The sequence below is a fragment of the Xiphophorus couchianus genome, chromosome 8, assembly GCF_001444195.1.
Source record: "Xiphophorus couchianus chromosome 8, X_couchianus-1.0, whole genome shotgun sequence".
Lineage (NCBI taxonomy): Eukaryota > Metazoa > Chordata > Actinopteri > Cyprinodontiformes > Poeciliidae > Xiphophorus > Xiphophorus couchianus.
This window is the reverse complement of record NC_040235.1, coordinates 5,891,785-5,910,928: the sequence shown is the minus strand read 5'-3', so window position 1 is coordinate 5,910,928 and position 19,144 is coordinate 5,891,785. Positions and strand designations below refer to the sequence as shown.

General features: G+C 38.3%; 1 protein-coding gene and 1 long non-coding RNA gene across 3 annotated transcripts in view; one reads left to right on the top strand and one right to left on the bottom strand.

Annotated features, from left to right (window-relative positions):
- The window catches only part of LOC114149750 (protein NLRC5-like), a 1,536,511-nt gene that overhangs the window by 1,103,851 nt on the left and 413,516 nt on the right, over nt 1-19,144 (top strand). Inside the window, exons 20-21 of the mRNA XM_028025804.1 lie at nt 3,672-3,845; nt 4,318-4,491. Of these exons, the coding sequence (XP_027881605.1) occupies nt 3,672-3,845; nt 4,318-4,491 (348 nt within the window). The remainder of the gene's footprint in view (nt 1-3,671; nt 3,846-4,317; nt 4,492-19,144) is intronic.
- On the bottom strand, nt 1,196-18,944 carry LOC114149835 (uncharacterized). Of its 2 annotated transcripts, XR_003596601.1 has the most exons (3): nt 18,833-18,944; nt 2,603-2,673; nt 1,196-1,267 (listed from the first exon to the last, which is right to left on the bottom strand). It is a non-coding gene; the product is annotated as an uncharacterized LOC114149835 (long non-coding RNA). The 2 variants fall into 2 exon arrangements; XR_003596600.1 differs by lacking the exon at nt 18,833-18,944 and having other exon boundaries at nt 2,603-2,713.

Genomic DNA, 19,144 nt, shown 5'->3' with positions numbered 1-19,144 from the left:
CTGAGGTACCTTGATAAAGCACTCTGGGAACAGCCTATTCGTTCAGAAATATCTCTGTGTCATACCCTCTTGCTTGAGGGTGTCAATGATGGCCTTCTGGACAGCAGTCAGGTTGGCAGTCTTACCAATGATTGGGGTTTTGAGTGATGAACCAGGCTGGGAGTTTTAATATTGTTTTGATAGTGTTTTGTGTATATGAATGTTTTGTTACCGTGAATGTGTCAAAGCACTTATATCTATGTTTCTAGCTCTCCTTTAGTAAGAGAGAACTAGAGGTTTCTGATAAGACTCCCTGTCAGCTGTCATATCCTGACAGTGATGTTGGGTATTTTTTTAAAACAAAAGTCCAATTGAAATTGTTCCCTCCAATGAGGTGAGGGGCAGTTTCATGACATTGGGTAAGAATTTGGCTCTCTTTTCCCCCTGGTAATGGAGGTAAACTTAGACTTTGGGTGTGTTCTTTGCTGATGACTATATAATGTGACTGACTATATAATCATGTGATGTGTGTTGTTCAGGGCTTTTCTACTGACTGTGTTCAGTGAGATGGGCCTTTGAAAGTTTTTACTTTGGATAAAAATAAAAAAGATTAATCCTTCTCTAGTTATTGGAACAGACGCTCATTCTTTGATAACACAAATTTCCATGACATAGTTCATCTTCCTCTTTCTAACTTCTTTGTATTGTGTTCATGTAATGCTCTGCTTTTCTGCTTCAAGGAGTTTAAATATAACACTCTTGGTTATTTCACTTGTGAATACTGTTGAATGAATATTTCCTGACTACCTAATTGTCCCTGGTTCCTCCACAGAGTGGACCAGCAGAGCTCAGAGGTTCCCAGTGGTCAGTCTGTCCAGCAGAATCAAACACAGCTGGACTCCATATTTATGGTGAGTACATGTAGAGCTACTTTTCTATGGGTTTTGTTCACAGTCATCTCCATGCTACACTTTGTAGATCAGAGGACTGTCAGTCTGTCAAACATCCATCTGCTGTTTGGCTCCATGATTTCAGTCTCATGTGTCCTTCATCTATTGTTCTGTTCCAGCTGCTGGAGGACAACATTGTGACTTTTGTGAAGAATGAGCTGAAGAAGATACAGAAGGTTCTGAGTCCAGATGAACCAGAACGTTCAGAGAGTCAGAGAGATGATGATGATGTGTTGGAAGGTGAGCATGAAGAGCAGAGGAGGAGGAGCAGAGAGGCACTGATGAAGATCACACTGAACTTCCTGAGGAGGATGAAGCAGGAAAAGCTGGCTGACCATCTGCAGAGCAGTAAGAGCATTTCTACAAATATTTAACCTGATGGATAAATCACATATTTACTGATGTTTGAAGAGATGGAATCACATTTATTAACACCATCTTCAGAAAATAATTTTGTTTAGTTACTGATTTTACTTTTTGTGTTATTAGAACAATTTGCTGCAGTTTGTCAAGATAAACTTAAATCTGGTCTGAAGAAGAAGTTCCAGTCTGTGTTTGAGGGGATTGCTAAAGCAGGAAGTCCAACCCTTCTGAACCAGATCTACACAGAGCTCTACATCACAGAGGGAGGGACTGGAGAGGTCAATGATGAACATGAGGTCAGACAGATTGAAACAGCATCCAGGAAACGACACAGACCAGAAACAATAATCAGACAAGAAGACATCTTTAAAGTCCAACCTGGAAGAGATCAACCAATCAGAAGAGTGATGACAAAGGGAGTGGCTGGCATTGGGAAAACAGTTTTAATACAAAAGTTCACTCTGGACTGGGCTGAAGACAAAGCCCACCAGAACATCCAGTTTATTTTTCCATTCACGTTCAGAGAGCTGAATATGCTGAAAGAGAAAAAGTTCAGCTTGGTGGAACTTGTTCATTATTTCTTTAATAAAACCAAAGAAATCTGCAGCTTTGAACACTTCCAGGTTCTGTTCATCTTTGATGGACTGGATGAGAGTCGACTTTCACTGGACTTCCACAACAAGGAGATCCTGACTGATGCTACAAAGTCCACCTCAGTGGATGTTCTGCTGACAAACCTTATCAGGGGGAAACTGCTTTCCTCAGCTCTCCTCTGGATAACCACACGACCTGCAGCAGCCAATCAGATCCCTCCTCAGTGTGTTGGCATGGTGACAGAGGTCAGAGGGTTCAATGACCCTCAGAAGGAGGAGTACTTCAGGAAGAGATTCAGAGATAAGCATCAGGCCAGCAGGATCATCTCCCACATGAAGACATCACGAAGCCTCCACATCATGTGCCACATCCCAGTCTTCTGCTGGATCACTGCTACAGTTCTGGAGGATGTGTTGGAGACCAGAGAGGGAGGAGAGCTGCCCAGAACCCTGACTGAGATGTACATCCACTTCCTGGTTGTTCAGACCAAAGTGAAGAAGGTCAAGTATGATGGAGGAGTTGAAACAGATCCACACTGGAGTCCAGAGAGCAGGAAGATGATTGAGTCTCTGGGAAAACTGGCTTTTGATCAGCTGAAGAAAGGAAACCTGATCTTCTATGAATCAGATCTGACAGAGTGTGGCATCGATATCAGAGCAGCCTCAGTGTACTCAGGAGTGTTCACAGAGATCTTTAAAGAGGAGAGAGGTCTGTACCAGGACAAGGTGTTCTGCTTCGTCCATCTGAGTGTTCAGGAGTTTCTGGCTGCTCTTTATGTTCATCTGACCTTCATAAACTCTGGTGTCAACCTGATGAAAGAAACACAAGCATCTAAGAAATCTTCATTATTTAATAAACCTAAACTAACGTCTGTACATCAGAGAGCTGTTGACCAGGCTTTACAGAGTCCAAATGGACACCTGGACTTGTTCCTCCGCTTCCTCCTGGGACTTTCACTGCAGACCAATCAGAAACTCCTACATGGTCTACTGACACAGACAGGAAGTAGATCACAGACCAATCAGGAAACAGTTAAATACATCAAGGAGAAGATCAATGAAAATGTGTCTGCAGAGAAAAGCATCAATCTGTTCCACTGTCTGAATGAACTGAATGATCATTCTCTAGTGGAGGAAATCCAACAGTCTCTGAGTTCAGGAAGTCTCTCCACAGATAAACTGTCTCCTGCTCAGTGGTCAGCTCTGGGTTTCATCTTAGTGTCATCAGGAAAAGATCTGGATGTGTTTGACCTGAAGAAATACTCTTCTTCAGAGGAGGTTCTTCTGAGGCTGCTGCCAGTGGTTAAAACCTCCAACAAAGCTCTGTAAGGACACAGATTGTTACTGTTTTTATTTTTGATAAAAATCTGTCAATGATGAGATAAATATTGAGTCATGCTTTATCAGTTTGTTTACTCGTGAATTGTCTTCTCAATGTTGGCCGCTGGCAAATGATGAGTAAAAGAGAGACCTGCTCTCATAGGTGACTATTCATAATGTTACATGTTCAAGGAGCAGAAATTATTTTTTTCTGTTGAAGCTGACACTGAATTAATGCAGTTCATTACAGAAATTAATGTTTCTCTTGCCAGCCTCCTTGCCGGCTGCTGTATTGCAGTCTTTTAAAGCTGGAGGCCCAACTATAGAAAAAAACAGTTCACAATATACGTAGCATAAAGATGTGGAAAAATTTTTTTTTTTCAATTTTTCAAAAGAATATCAGTGACTGAGGAAAAAAGCATACATTTTGAAGAATTATTTAATATTTTCCTCTGTATCTCCTCAGACTGAGTGACTGTAACCTCTCAGAGAGAAGCTGTGAAGCTCTGTCCTCAGTTCTCAGCTCCCAGTCCTCCAGTCTCAGAGAACTGGACCTGAGTAACAACAACCTGCAGGATTCAGGAGTGAAGCTTCTCTCTGCTGGACTGAAGAGTCCAAACTGCAACCTGGAAATTCTCAGGTAAAATGTTCTCAATCTTGGTGAAACCAGATATTTGTTATTTACCTGCTTTCAAAGATGATGTAATTATAATTATTATTTGTTATAATAATAGATTTCTGACTGTGATAATAATGGCTAATTTTCAATTACTCCAGGCTGAAAGAACCAAAAAGAGAGTTATTTTAAAAAGTGGAGGTCAGGCTTCGACTGTTAGTGTAACTCTGGTACTTGACAGATTGATTCATCCTAGTTGAACAAAGGATCATTATTGCAAATCTTTCCAACCAGCAGTTGTCAGACTTTCTCAACCATCATGCGGGAAATGTTGATTTTCATTACCTACTAAAGGAAATACAGTTTTGTTAATGTTTCATATTATTAACAGATTAAGCACCAATTTCTTGTGTGTTTTCCTCGTGTGAAAATGACCAGTTCAGACTTTGGGTTCTACCTCAACATTCTCATCATGTGATGAATTGTGTGTCTGCAGCTTATCAGGCTGTTTGGTCTCAGAGGAAGGCTGTGCTTCTCTGGCCTTAGCTCTGACCTCCAACCCCTCCCATCTGAAAGAGTTGGACCTGAGCTACAATCATCCAGGAGACTCAGGAGTGAAGCTGCTGTCGGCTGGACTGAAGGATCCACACTGGAGACTGGAAGCTCTCAGGTATGGAGGAACCTGCTGCAGGAGCAGAGAAGGTCTGATAGAGGAGGAAGAGGGAGAAATGTCTTTAGTCAGTCTGCTGGGAAACATTTAGTTTGAAGCTAAATATTTAGATTGATAATTAAATATCTAGTTTACAAGCATGTCATTTATAATTTAATGGATAACATTTTGAACCCCTTTTGTCTCTTATGGCAGTTTAATAACTCAAATTATCTCTGGTAATTTTGGTTGTGTAACTTTGCAAACAGCCGCCCATTTAAACCGTCTAATCTTTCACATGGTGCTGAATGAACCCATGAAACCGACCCATCTACTGGAACCACAATGACATGGTAGTCAGAGCAGCAGGGGGCCAAATATAGCTCCATGTGGAACCAAGAGGTTGGAGAGAGAAAATCAGTTTGAAACTGTTTCCTATCAGAGTTCAGTTTGTCTCTCTGTCTTCACAAACCAGGAGCATCATGGGCTGGGCGGGGCTTCCACTGATGGATCTACTGAGAAAATACAAGAAGCTGATTGGCTGATGGACAAGAAGTTAAATATATATGAAGATAAATGACATCATGAAGCAGATATTATTGGTATTGAAGCAAATGTAGATTTTAGAATAAGTAGAAATGTTTCAGTGACTGGAAGAAAGGAACAGGAAAACGAGCAACATCTAGAAAAGATCATCTATGATCAGAGAAACAAGTAGAGGAACTGATCTAGAATATGTAGCAATAGACACAATAATAAATGAGTTGAAATTAACTAGAGATAATAATCATGAAAGTTAGATTACAATCAGTTAATCCACATTAAAGGTCTAGATAATCCCAATGTGACCTCAAAACATTCATAACAGTTTATGAAAATGTTGTTTGATGAACGTTGAAATGGTGCCACTTTGGTATCCAACCATTAGTCGTACTGAACCACACTGGACCACAGTCAATACATCTGCATTGGTTTCCTAAAACTAACTAGGCTTTACCCTGATGTTCTGCAGTAAAAAAATCTGTTCCTACAATATGAGGTCATTGAGATTTCATCTATTGCAGGTAAGATACAACAGATAACTTGACAAAACCCAAATCTAATAATTCAAACCATTTTTTATTTAAATCTCTTTTTACTAAAATTGTATACTCTTCTCCTATTGCACTTTATCGTGTCTGATTAATCTGTTGATATTTCAAATAGTTCTGCTTAGTTTTGCTTTGGTATAGGGTTATGATTTTTATTTACTTTGTAAGTTTTTAAACATGGATAATGAATAAATTGGCAGTAAAAATCGGATGGGTATTAGCAAAGAAACTACCGAAATGTAAAAAATAAAGAAATTCCTTAGTGTTTTGTATTTCTGATACGCACAAGTGACATCTGCAAACAACAACTCGATGTTAGAGAAGACTATTGTGTCCAAGTTGTGTGAAAAGGAGTTGGTTTATCACCAAAACTATTCAAGCCTAAATGCCTTTTCAGTGCGAAACAGCAGCACAAATCCAAAGCTGTCGCCAGCATCTACAGCGTCTAACACCCACATTTCTAAGTAGATTTTTAAAGGAGTTACATGATTGATCAGGCGTTCCTGAAATACTTGAGAGCTGAATTGATTGAATTTATTGTACCATTTTGCATCAATATAGTGGCTGAATAAGATAAGTAACAGATTAAAACAAGTATCTTTGTTTCTGAGCTCATAACTTTGTTTATTCAACAATTTAGCAGCAAAAAGGGGTTTTGAATTAAAATGTTGGTTATTTTGTCAACATATAATTTGCAACGGATTAACTGTGCTTAATTAATTACAAACCCTGAAATTAACTATTTTAATCAAATCCCAGCAATAGTTAAAACACGATATTCTCGCCTCAAGTTGCATATAAATAAACTATTTCTTGCTGGTTAGAACTTTAGAAAATATTTTTGTCTGTTTCATCTTAGAGTAATTGCCTGTAGGAAGAACTTGAATAAGTTCTCAACTATTGATATTCTTATAAAGTATTTTGGTACTGTCTCTCAATAAAAGATTTAACGTTAAAGTTTAAATGAAAATATACTTTTTCAGCTGTGAATATTTAATCTGTAGGAGGAAATTTTAGGAACTTAATGATTTGAAAACAAATCAGAAGACTGCGATTTGACTGAATATAAATTGGTATAAGATGAACACCTTAACATGGTTATATGAGGATTTCCGGAACATACCGAAACAATAAAGGTAAACAGTTTGCAGGGGCCACTGTGGATGGATTGATGGCACGTATCTCAAGCAGTCGTTGTCTGAGCATTGGGTTTCTCCCATGAGGGGGTTGCCAGTCCATCACAGGGCTTTGCATTCACCTGCAATAAAATGGGACATTAAGCAGCGACTGGAAGAGCAGAAACTAAATAAAATTCCTCATTATGTTCTCAAATGGCTGCTGTTGTGCTACAGAGGAGTATGGTGGTAGTCTATTCAACATGTCACAAGTTTTATGAGGAATTGCAAAAAGGTCCAGCTTTTGATGAAATCCCTCAGTGTGTTCTGTGCCTGCTCTTTACCTCCAACACAAATACAACTCACTGGTTTAAGCAGTAAACAGCGTTATGAGGGCCAGCGCAGCATTTTATACTTGCAGGTCAGCTTTCAAATTTGGAGGTTTAGGTGCCTGTTTAGGTTAAAAATACCAATACATAAAAAAACAATACATAAATGGGCATCATGGGCTGGGCGGGGCTTCCACTGATGGATCTACTGAGAAAATACAAGAAGCTGATTGGCTGATGGACAGGAAGTTTAAAATATACAGATCAATGACACCATGAAGCAGAAATTATTGGTATTGAAGAGACATGACAAAATGTTTCAATGAGAGAAAGAAAGGAACAGAAAGATGAGCAACATCTAGAAAAGATTATCTATGTTCAGTGAATCAAGTAGAGGAACTGATCTAGAATATGTAGCAATAGAGACAATAATAAATTAGATGAAATTAACAATTATGAAAGTTAGATTAGAATTAGTAAATCCAAATTAAAGGTCTAGATAATCCCAATGCAAAATACAAAGGGATGAAAACAGAACACATGTTAGTGAACAAACAGCAAAAGATTATTTAGAGGGTAAGAACTGATGATGTTTGGATGGTTTAAGAAACAAGAACAGATGTTGATCCAGGAAATGGATCAGTCCTTCATTTAACTCTAGTGTCCAGGAAGATTTCAGCTGATTGTGAAATGAGATTATTAGACGCCTCATCTGGAGGCTGAGATCATTACCCAGTTTTCTGGAATATTCTCCTGACTAAGAACGGCTCACAAGGAAAATTAAAGAGTGGAGGGTCTTTAATGGAGATAAATAGGAACGCGGAATATATTAATAAAATATTCAGATTCATCTTCAAACTGTCACATCATTCATCAGAGAGTCGGAGGATTTCAGCAGTTAGATTTCCATGATGATCTACGGAGGATAGAAAGAACTTTATAACAATGTTGGATGGAGCTCCTGACCAATCAGCCGCAAGAAGCAAAGATGAGAAGAAAAGGAGCTTCATGATGGTCAGATGGATGTTTAAAAGTTCTCAGATAGAGAAACAACTAACTTTGGATTTTAAGCAAAACTCACAAATTTGATAAAGTTGAGTTAAGATATAAAACACATGAAGCAGCATCTAGAAAAACACATTAATAAGGAAATAATGGAAATTTACTAGTATAGTATTTCTATCTATTTGCTATTTTAACCTCCACCAGGAGGCGACATCTGGAAAATAATCAAACATATAAATGGAATCAGGAAAGAAAGTAAATCCCTTGTTTTCCAGAAGAAGGGAAGAAATCCAGTGAACGATGAGGAAAAAGTAGAAATGAGAGCAGAAACTTGTTCAGATCCAAAGTTCTGATAAATTTACTGAGAAAGATAAAAAAGACAAGATCAGCTCATCCAGAACTTCTGCAGTGGAGGGAGGATTACTTTTACAACCCATTACTACAGCTGGTTGATTCAGGATGCTGCTTCTTCTTCTTGGTCTCATTGTAAATGTGTGCAGCAGCGCCACCTGGTGGTGTTGGTTGGTAGAGGAAGTGCTGAAAGGTTGGAGGTGTTTGTCAGAGGTGTGTGATGATGGAAGCCTCTCCCTGGTTTGTGAGTCTGAGCTCAGAGATCAAATCTTTGATTCTTGTTGAACTCTTTGTTGAATGTGATGCAGCTTCTCCTTTTTAATGTTTGTATTTCTGGATATTACAGTGAGGCCACAGCAGGTTTTCAGCAGCAGGGCTGTTTAGTGTTTCATTCCTTCATCTGTGTGTGGGAGTGTGGATGGAACAGGTATCCAGGTGTTGTGTCAGAGTTTAGATTGATTGTATTTTAATGCTGATTATTAAATCAGGTTGAGCTTCCAGAAATGTTTCCTTAGTTTCCTGATGTCCTTTTAGGCTTCAGTGAGTTTCTTCAGGTTGTTACTGAGGGATTTCCTTTCTCCTCTCTGTTGGAGCTTTTCCTGTTTTTGGAGAAATGAGTTGTGCTGCAGCAGCACCAACTGTCCTTCCTACATCCACTGCAGTTTGCAATCCAAATGTTGGACTGTTCCTGTCTCAGTGGAGGACAATGTGTGTCTGAGAGACATGTAATGTCCATGTTTGCTGCTGAAAGAGACTGATGGTCTGACCCCCCTCCTCCTTTCAGGGTGGAGCCTGCTGGAGTCCCATTCTTGACACCAGGTCCATGGAGATGTAAGTGTGTTTTTCATCTGATTCATGACAACAAAGCAGCTCACCTTCAACCATCTTCAAACTGTCACATCACTCATTCAGGAGTCATCATCAAAGTGTCAATAAATGATCAATAACTGCAGCTGGATTGTGTTTGTTCTCTCCATCAGATTCCTGTCATCTCACCATCGACACAAACACAGTGAACAAAAAACTCAAAGCGTCTGAAGACAACAGGAAGGTGACATATGTGGAGGAGCTTCAGTCATATCCTGATCATCCAGACAGATTTGATAACTGGTATCAGCTGCTGTGTAGAACTGGTCTGACTGGTCGCTGTTACTGGGAGGTCGAGTGGAGAGGAGAAGTTTATATATCAGTGAGTTACAGAAGAATCAGGAGGAAAGGAAACAGTAGAGACTGTTGGTTTGGAGAGAATGATCATTCCTGGAGTCTGAGATGCTCTGATAATGATGGTTACTCTGTCTGTCACAATAACATAGGAACTCGTCTCTCCTCCTCCTCTGACTCTAACAGAGTAGCAGTGTATGTGGACTGTCCTGCTGGCATTCTGTCCTTCTACAGAGTTTCCTCTGACTCACTGATCCTCCTCCACACCTTCAACACCACATTCACTGAACCTCTGATTCCTGGATTTGGTGTCTGGTTCAGTTATGGTTCCTCAGTGTTTCTGTGCTAAATTGAGTCTGAAGAGTCTAAAGATTTTCCTCCTGTCAGAGAAACTCTCTCACTGTTGAACAGATAGTTCAGTCTCTACAATCTATTTCTTGGTGAAACAATTCTGATTGAGTCCTTGGAAACTTTTTATTCTTCCAGTCCTTTAAATATGGAAGCTGGGATTATTCCAGGATTATTCCAGGATCCTCATGTTTACCTGTTTGTTTCCAGTCAAAGCTTCACACTGAATATCAAGATGTTGTTTCTATTACTTTTTTCCTTTCATTCATCAGATTTCTTTGAAATGTTGATCAGTTTTTCTCAATCACTGATCATTTTCTTTTTCTATCGGCTCCTATTTTTCTAAACATGTCAGATTTGAATATTAAATCTTCCTTTTGTAAATTTGCTGCCATTTTTCTTCATGTGTTTTAAATAAAAGCATTTTCTTCTACTGCATTTGGTTCATTTGCTGTTCAAATTTAAATATTTGTGTTAAAAAGATTTTTTCATCAACTCTCTTTCATAAATACCTTATTTACAGGAAAACATTCCCATCTTGAAACCAGTTGAAGGTCTAATGATGATGCTTTGAATAATAAAATGGAGAAAATCTTCACATTTTCTGTTTCATTCAGAACTTCTACCTGAAACTCAGAACCTGCAGAACATTTTTCTCTTTGGAGAAAAAATCCCAGGAACTGGAAGATCAGAGCAGAATGAAAACTGGAGATCAGTGTTGGACAGAAAAGGTCTGATCGCTGCATCTCTGCTATATTTTAAATTTACATTTGATAACAAAACACTCGATAAGATGTTTGATGGAGCAGCATCTACATCTGAACCAAAAATGGCTGATAAAAAAAACAAGGATGTGACGATGACAGAAGAATGGAGGCATAACAGAAAAATAAGTACTGTTGATATTGAGGGCTGCCGACGTTTAATAACGTGAAAAAACTACATGTTTTATATTAATTCAATCTGTATTTAATACTTTTTACACAGAATGAAAGTACAAATTTAATGTGTTTCTTTTTCTAAATTCAACATATGAAATATTTAGCCCTTCATTTTATGAAAAGATGGTTAGCTCTCTTTATACAAGAGAAAACTATTTTTAAGAAAGTTGCCACTTATCAGTTTAGTTTTAGTTGTATCAGATTAATTCAATCAAACTTGTGTCCCAGTTTTATGTAGTATACAAATGTTAAATAAATGAGTGGTTTTCACTGGCTATACCCAATTATCATCCTAATTAATATAACACATTCTAAATATACCAGTCTCTTATTGTGTAATTCCTCTAAAAATAAGTTTTGTTTCTTAAATTATAAAATTAAATTCAGTTTCTTGTTTATTTTATAAGGATATTCTGTAAAATGTTAACAGTTTCACATTTCACAAGTAAATAAATTAATCCTACATTATTAATTTTCCATTTCCATTAAACAATTAATTATTTCACCTTCAAAAAATAAATTTTTAGTTTATTCGTTGACATTTTTTTATCGTCCCCCAATAATTAAATAAAATTTACTGACAAAGATGCAAAAGTTACAAACCAGAATCTACTTCTACTAGTAATCAGAAATAAGAGGGATAATAATAAATCTAATTTAATTAATCAATAAGATGATAGATGTTAGCATGGTGTAGCCTTTTTGAAAAAAAAAACTGATCCAAGATGGCGGCCATTTTTCAAGAGGATCAACAAGAACAATTTATTTTTGCACTACATTTGTCAGTATTTATTACATATAATCCCTTTGGTTTAAAATCATAGATAATTGGACTTATATAAATTATATTTACTGATAGTTATACATTTTTGTGCGCTAAAATTGCCAATTAGATTAATGTGTTTGGTGTCAAATCACTGCCTACAGAACCTGAAACATAGAAATCATATTTATTTTCTTGATCTTGATTCTTTTTCTGGTGTGCGTTTTTCAAAATGGCAGTCATGATTGCAATGGAGAATTTATGTTTGTAATAAAATAAATTATTATGACAGCTAAAGAAAATGTTCACCAGCATAGTGGGTTCATTAACCGCTAATTTGAAAACAAGAACTTTAGTTGAGCTAATGTCAAACTGTTAAACACATAAAGCATTTAAAGAAGTTATTATAGCACTAAAATATTAGCGGACATTATCGTTAAGCCACAGAACACATAGAAAAATTTGTGGAAAGTAACGATAAATGGCTAAACATAAAAAAAAATACTGTAAGTGGAGGCTGATGCTACTAAGCACATAAAAAGTTAGTGAGTGATAATGCTAAACCACCAAATACTTAAAAAGTTATAAGAAGCTAACACTAAATCACTAAACATCAGTTTCTAATTTTGCTACATATTATTATTTTAAAGGTGCATAAATAGGATGACCAAAGTTGAAAACACATGAAGGAACCTAAAGTTCATCCATGTCATGAAAACAGGGAACATTTAATGTCCATAACTGGTTTAAAAGGCTCAAAATTAGCAGCCATCTTGAAAAATGTTGGTCATCCTGAAACTCAAGTGGCTGATGGGAAAACTGAGGGGCTAGCATGCTAACTTTTATGCCTGTATTTACACTTTAATTATTTTTACAGTTCACTAACCCACTATGTTAGTAGTGGGTTAACAACTGTTGCTGAATGGAGAAAAACTGGAACATGACAAGAAGATGGAGCGTCTGACTGAACAACTAGACATGAAAATAGATAATTAAATTTGTAGTTTAGAAAATAAATACTGACTTTGAAAATTAAATGTTTAGTTTGGAAAATAATGTTTTAGTTCTGCAAAATAAATATTTATTTTGAAGCTAAATATTTAGCTAAGTTTTTATTTCCAAAAATTTAGTTTTCAAAGTAAATATTTAGCTTGTGAATTAAATATTTAGTTTAGAATGAACGTATGGACAACATGGTGAAAATATTAGTTTGAAAAATGCATTTTCACATTTTTCTCTATGACATGATGAATAAACTAAAATACTGTTCTTCAGTTTTTGTTACTATCAATCATCACCACAGTCATGATCAAACGTAAGTACACCCTCATTTTTATCAGAACTTCCTCATGAAGATTTTATCAACCTGCCTCTGATTTCACCTCAGAGCTTCTACTTCCTGGTTCTGTTGCTCTGAAGGAAAAAACTACAAACTAGGTGACCTGTGACATCACAAATTATGCAACATCCGTCACATTTACTTTCGGTTTGAATTTACCTGTTCAGGTGTGGCTCCAGTCCGTTTGTTGGGTCTCAGTCTGTTGTTTAAATTTTCTTCATCAAGTCTTTGGATCGTTTAACAAACTGTAAGGTCATGTTTTCTATTTGGACTTTGTCTTCAGGAACTTTCCTATTTCTGTGTAATCTCTGATGTTTGGAGAACAGCTTCACTTCTGATTTCAGCTCAAATTTTTATCTCTGCTATTTGGAAGTTTATTTACAGAATCATTAGATTACAAATAAACTGAAATCAAACAACATGATGAACAGCTGATGTTTCTTTGTTTTCTCTGAACAAACTGCTTTATAATTTTATTTCCAGGAACTTTGGTTAGAACAGTATCCTGCTGCATCCTTTCAAAATAAAAAATATTATATACTATTATTATTATAAAATATTAATGTAGAAATATGTTTAGCTCAGTCAGATAAAAGAATAGTTAATCTTTGACACTGCAGATAATCCACTTGTAGAGATTAATAATTATTAACTAAAATACTTCCTGTTGTTCAGGTTGAATCAGTGAACGTAAATGTTGCTCCATGTCTCCATCTAGTGGACTGATAGTAGAAGTGCAGCAGCTGATGGCAGCTTCCTCTGCCTCTCTGCTGTCTGACTGCATTCACCTGACACTGATATGAAGCAGAGAAGAAGAGCCAATCAGAGGAGGAGCAGCTGATCTTTTTCCAGCTCTAATGATGTAAAGGATGATCATAGTTGATGTGCAGATGAATGATGTGTGTTTCCTCTGCAGGTGAAGGTAGAAAGTGTGTGTGAGCTGATGTGAATTCAGCAGCATGGATCAGTGTGAGGACAGAGAGGAGGGAGTCCCTCCCTCTAAAACCACTCTGTGTGGGGAAGATGAGAGCCAGAGCAAACGTCGGAGGTGAGGTCACCATCTCTAACTGTCCACAGCCCTTTTCACACAGCGTTCACTATATCAGGCCAGAACAGACGTGGTGATGAAGCTGCTGCTGCTCCTCTTTGGTGCTTCATCCAGACTGAACAGATTAAGTTTTAATATTTATGTTTCCATCAGGATCCATCAAACACTGCAATCAGGACCAGAACCCAGCTGTGTGTCCTTTAAGAGCAACAGGTCAAAGGATCGTCCCATTATGTTTAAATCTCCTGGATCTCCACCATCAGAGAGGTGAGCTGTTTCTAACTGCTGTAATTGTTATGTTTATATCTGAGATTGTGACCATGCGATGATGTCAAGTTTGCTTGGGTTCTGTTGTCATGAAAACATTACACTGAATTTCAGGTTGTTTTCTTTTCAATTGTATTACATCAATGACATTGATGTCTCTATGGTAACATGCTAGTTAACAGGTTTTTGAAACTTCTGTTGACTAGATGAAAATGTAGAAGTTTATTGGAGACAATGAAGTCCAACTGAATCTTAAAGAATGACTGAAAGAACGTCATAGTATAAAACAGGTTAGTTCAGATCCACAGTCTTTACTCAAAGTTTCTCCAGGTCCATCTAGTTAACAGAAGTCTAAAAATGTGATCTTATGTTTGCCTGACATCAGATTACCCATCATTTATGTAGTGATACTTAATAATAGGAAACAAATTACTTAACTGGAATCAACTCACTTTTCTGCTTTAGCCTCTAAAATATAAAATATAAAGAACAAGAAAAATCCTCCATCAATCATTGTTATGCTGATATGAACTTTGAACCATAAATATTGTACTGCATTTTATTCTGTTTTGCATCAACTTAAATTTTCCAAATGAAAAAGACTAATTTTTTTCATCCAATGTTAATACTAATACACAAATACAAAAGGCTGAACTGGATTTAATGTCTAGGTTAATATTTGGATTGTTCTCTTAATTTGAATAAAGATCAATGCTGAATGAAAAAAGTTTCTGTGAATTAATTTTATGATTCCAATTTCATCTCTAAGGTTCAAATATCATCCACCCTGGTGGATTATCAGCCATTTCAACAATTAATCTAAATAATGTCTAATGTGAATCTCATTCAGAATCAGATGATGTCTAACTGACCATCTGGTTCTGATTGAAGCTCCATCAGATCCTCCTTGGATGATCAGAGTAAAAAGGATTCCTGGTTCTTCTCCATGTCAGAGCTCAACACTAAGATCACCAAACTGCTTTCAGTAAATTTAAATCAACATGCTTGTTTCAGAGACAAATCTTTCTGCTCTTTAAACAAGGCTGAACATTATTCAGGAGGATCAATGATCATGAACATGATGGAGGATTGGACCGGTTCTGATGAGAATAATTTAGAACATCAAGTTTATGATCTGTCTGGTTTTGTTGTGCCTGGGGGCATTTTATCTTACAATGAGTCACATAAAATAATACTTATTAAAGCAAAAATTTCACAGAAAGTTTTTAATAAAATGTTCTATCAGGATCCATCAGATATGTGAACCAGAAACCAGCTGTGTGTATTCTGGGAGTGACATCTCAATGGAATCTCCTCCTGACCTTAAATCTCCTGGATCTCCATCATCAGAGAGGTGAGCTGTCTCTAATTGCTGTAACCGTGGAAACTGAACATGTCATGTTCCGTGTTTTTCCTGTGTATTTATTTCGAGTTTCTGTGTTTCTGAGTTTCCATGTTGTCCTGTCTTCCCCTTGATTGTCCCCAGGTGTTTCTCGTCCCCGTAATTACCTCCTGTGTATTTAGTGTCACCTGTGTGTCTGTGTCTTTGTCGGGTCCTCGTCTCGTTTGGCGTCTTGTCTAATGTGCGCTCAGGCCTTCGTGATACCGGTTGCTACCGACATTGAGCCCTGGCTTCCGCTCAGTCGTGCTGCCTGTGTTTTTGGACTGTTTTGGATTTTTTTTGTTTATTAAATCATCTTTATTCATCTAACCTGGTTCCATCTGCGTCTGCCTCACCACCTACAGTACATGGCACCGTTACATGACAGAACAAGTAAGAACTGAGATGTTTCCAGTTATATTTACAGAAATCAGATAATGAAAACTGTTCTAATGAAAACACCTTCACATCTTCATCTCTGGGTGTTGATGATGATGTTCTGCGGCTTCCTGTCTCCATGTCAGACTAACAGTGGAAAACATTTCCATGACCCACTGGGAAGTACCTGGTAAAATCATTCTGGTCCATCAGGACTTGGTTCCTGTGTGCATTGTGAGAGCAGTTCAGCAGGGAAGGAAAGCTTCATGATGTGGTTGGTGAGATCTACTGGAACTCAACCAAACTGAGCTGATCTGGACCATCAGAGGTTCTGCTAGTTCTTAGTGGGATCAGCAGGAACATTAAATCTTTACAATTGTTTAGATCATCTAGTTCACTGCTCACATTCAGATATCACTTCATGGACCTTTAGTTTCTCATTGTCTCTGTGTGGACAGATACAATGTGAGCTCACTGGCTTCCAGGGATCTACAGGATCCATTTTATAATCCTCACTATAACATCCAGGAAAGGACACCACATGGACACACACCCATATATCTCAGACTTCCTCCATGTCCACATCACCTCAGAACTACGGTAGTCATCAGAACCTGATGATGGATGTCCCACACAGTAATGAAGATAAGTGTGGGCAGAGTCTTCACTTCCACTGTCCGCAATCTCTGGTACACAGTCTCCCCCAGCATCAGATCTGCTGACAGTGTGGACTGTTTGAAGTCCAAATTCAGCACCAACTTTTTGTAATGTCTACTGGGTGGTTCTTGTGTTACTGGTCTTCATTCTTGTAGTTCATCTTCCTACTTCTAATGTCTTTATATTGTTTTCATGTGATGATCTATTTTTCTGTTCTAAGGACTTTTATTGTGAAACTGTTGGTTTTTTTCTCTGTACACATCGCTGGAAGACTCTTTCCTGATTTCCTAATTGTTCCTGGTTCCTCCACAGAATAGACCGGCAGAGCTCAGAGGTTCCCAGTGGTCCATCTGCTCAGCACCATCAAAGAAAGCTGGACTCCATATTTATGGTCTGTACATGAACAATACCTACTTTTCCATGGGTTCTGCTCACAGTCATCTCCATGCTGCAGTTTGTAGACCAGAGGACTGTCAATCCATCAAACATTCATCTGGTGCTTGAATCCAGGATTTCAGTCTGATGTGTCCTTGATCTATTATTCTGTTCCAGCTGCTGGAGGACAACATTGTCACTTTTGTCAAGAACGAACTGAAAAATGTCAAGAAGGTTTTGAGTCCAGATGACCCAGAATGCTCAGAGCGTCATAGAGAAGATGATGAGGTGTTGGAAGGTAACGATTTAGAGCAGAGGAGGAGCAGCAGATTGGCAGTGATGAAGATCACACTGAACTTCCTGAGGAGGATGAAGCAGGAGGAGCTGGCTGACTGTCTGCAAAGTAGTAAGAGGATTTCTATAAAGATTTGACCTGATGGATGAATCACACATTTATTCATGTCTGAAGAGATGGAATCACATTTATTCAAATCACCTTGAGATGATGATTGAGAAGATGATTTTTGTTTCATTATTTCACTTTTTGTGTTAATTTAGAACATCTTGCTGCAGTTTGTCAACATCAACTTAAATCTGTTCTGAAGACAAAGTTCCAGTCTGTGTTTGAGGGGATTGCTAAGGCAGGATGTCCAACCGTTCTGAACCAGATCTACACAGAGCTCTACATCACAGAGGGAGGGATTGGAGAGGTCAATGATGAACATGAGGTCAGACAGATTGAAACAGCATCCAGAAAACAACACAGACCAGAAACAACAATCAGACAAGAAGACATCTTTAAAGTCCCACCTGGAAGAAATCAACCAATCAGAACAGTGATGACAAAGGGAGTGGCTGGCATTGGGAAAACAGTCCTAACACAAAAGTTCACTCTGGACTGGGCTGAAGACAAAGCCCACCAGAACATCCAGTTCATATTTCCATTCACGTTCAGAGAGCTGAATGTGCTGAAAGAGAAAAAGTTCAGCTTGGTGGAACTTGTTCATCACTTCTTTACTGAAACCAAAAGAATCTGCAGCTTTGAACACTTCGAGGTTCTGTTCATATTTGATGGTCTGGATGAGAGTCGACTTCCTCTGGACTTCCACAACAAGGAGATCCTGACTGATGCTACAGAGTCCACCTCAGTGGATGTTCTGCTGACAAACCTCATCAGGGGGAAACTGCTTCCCTCTGCTCTCCTCTGGATAACCACACGACCTGCAGCAGCCAGTCAGATCCCTCCTCAGTGTGTTGGCATGGTAACAGAGGTCAGAGGGTTCAATGACCCACAGAAGGAGGAGTACTTCAGGAAGAGATTCAGAGATAAGGAGCAGGCCAGCAGGATCATCTCCCACATGAAGACGTCACGAAGCCTCCACATCATGTGCCACATCCCAGTCTTCTGCTGGATCACTGCTACAGTTCTGGAGGATGTGTTGGAGACCAGAAAGAGAAAAGTGCTACCCAGCACCCTGACTGATATGTACATCCACTTCCTGGTGGTTCAGACCAAAGTGAAGAAGGCAAAGTATGATGGAGGAGCTGAAACAGATCCACACTGGAGTCCAGAGAGCAGGAAGATGATTGAGTCTCTGGGAAAACTGGCTTTTGAGCAGCTGCAGAAAGGAAACCTGATCTTCTATGAATCAGATCTGACAGAGTGTGGCATCGATATCAGAGCAGCCTCAGTGTACTCAGGAATGTTCACACAGATCTTTCAAGAGGAGAGAGGGCTGTACCAGGACAAAGTGTTCTGCTTCATCCATCTGAGTGTTCAGGAGTTTCTGGCAGCTCTTCATGTTCATCTGACCTTCATCAACTCTGGTGTCAATCTGATGGAAGAAAATCAACCATCATTTTTCTCTAAACTTTTTAACAAATCACATATAAATGATCTCTATCAGAGAGCTGTTGACCAAGCCTTAAAGAGTCCAAATGGGCACCTGGACTTGTTTCTTCGATTCCTCCTGGGACTTTTACTGCAGACCAATGAGAGACTCCTAGAAGGTCTGCTCACAAAGACAGGAAGTAGCTCACAGACCAATCAGGAGACAATTCAGTACATCAAGAAGAAGATCAATGAGAATGTGTCTGCAGAGAAATGCATCAATCTGTTCCACTG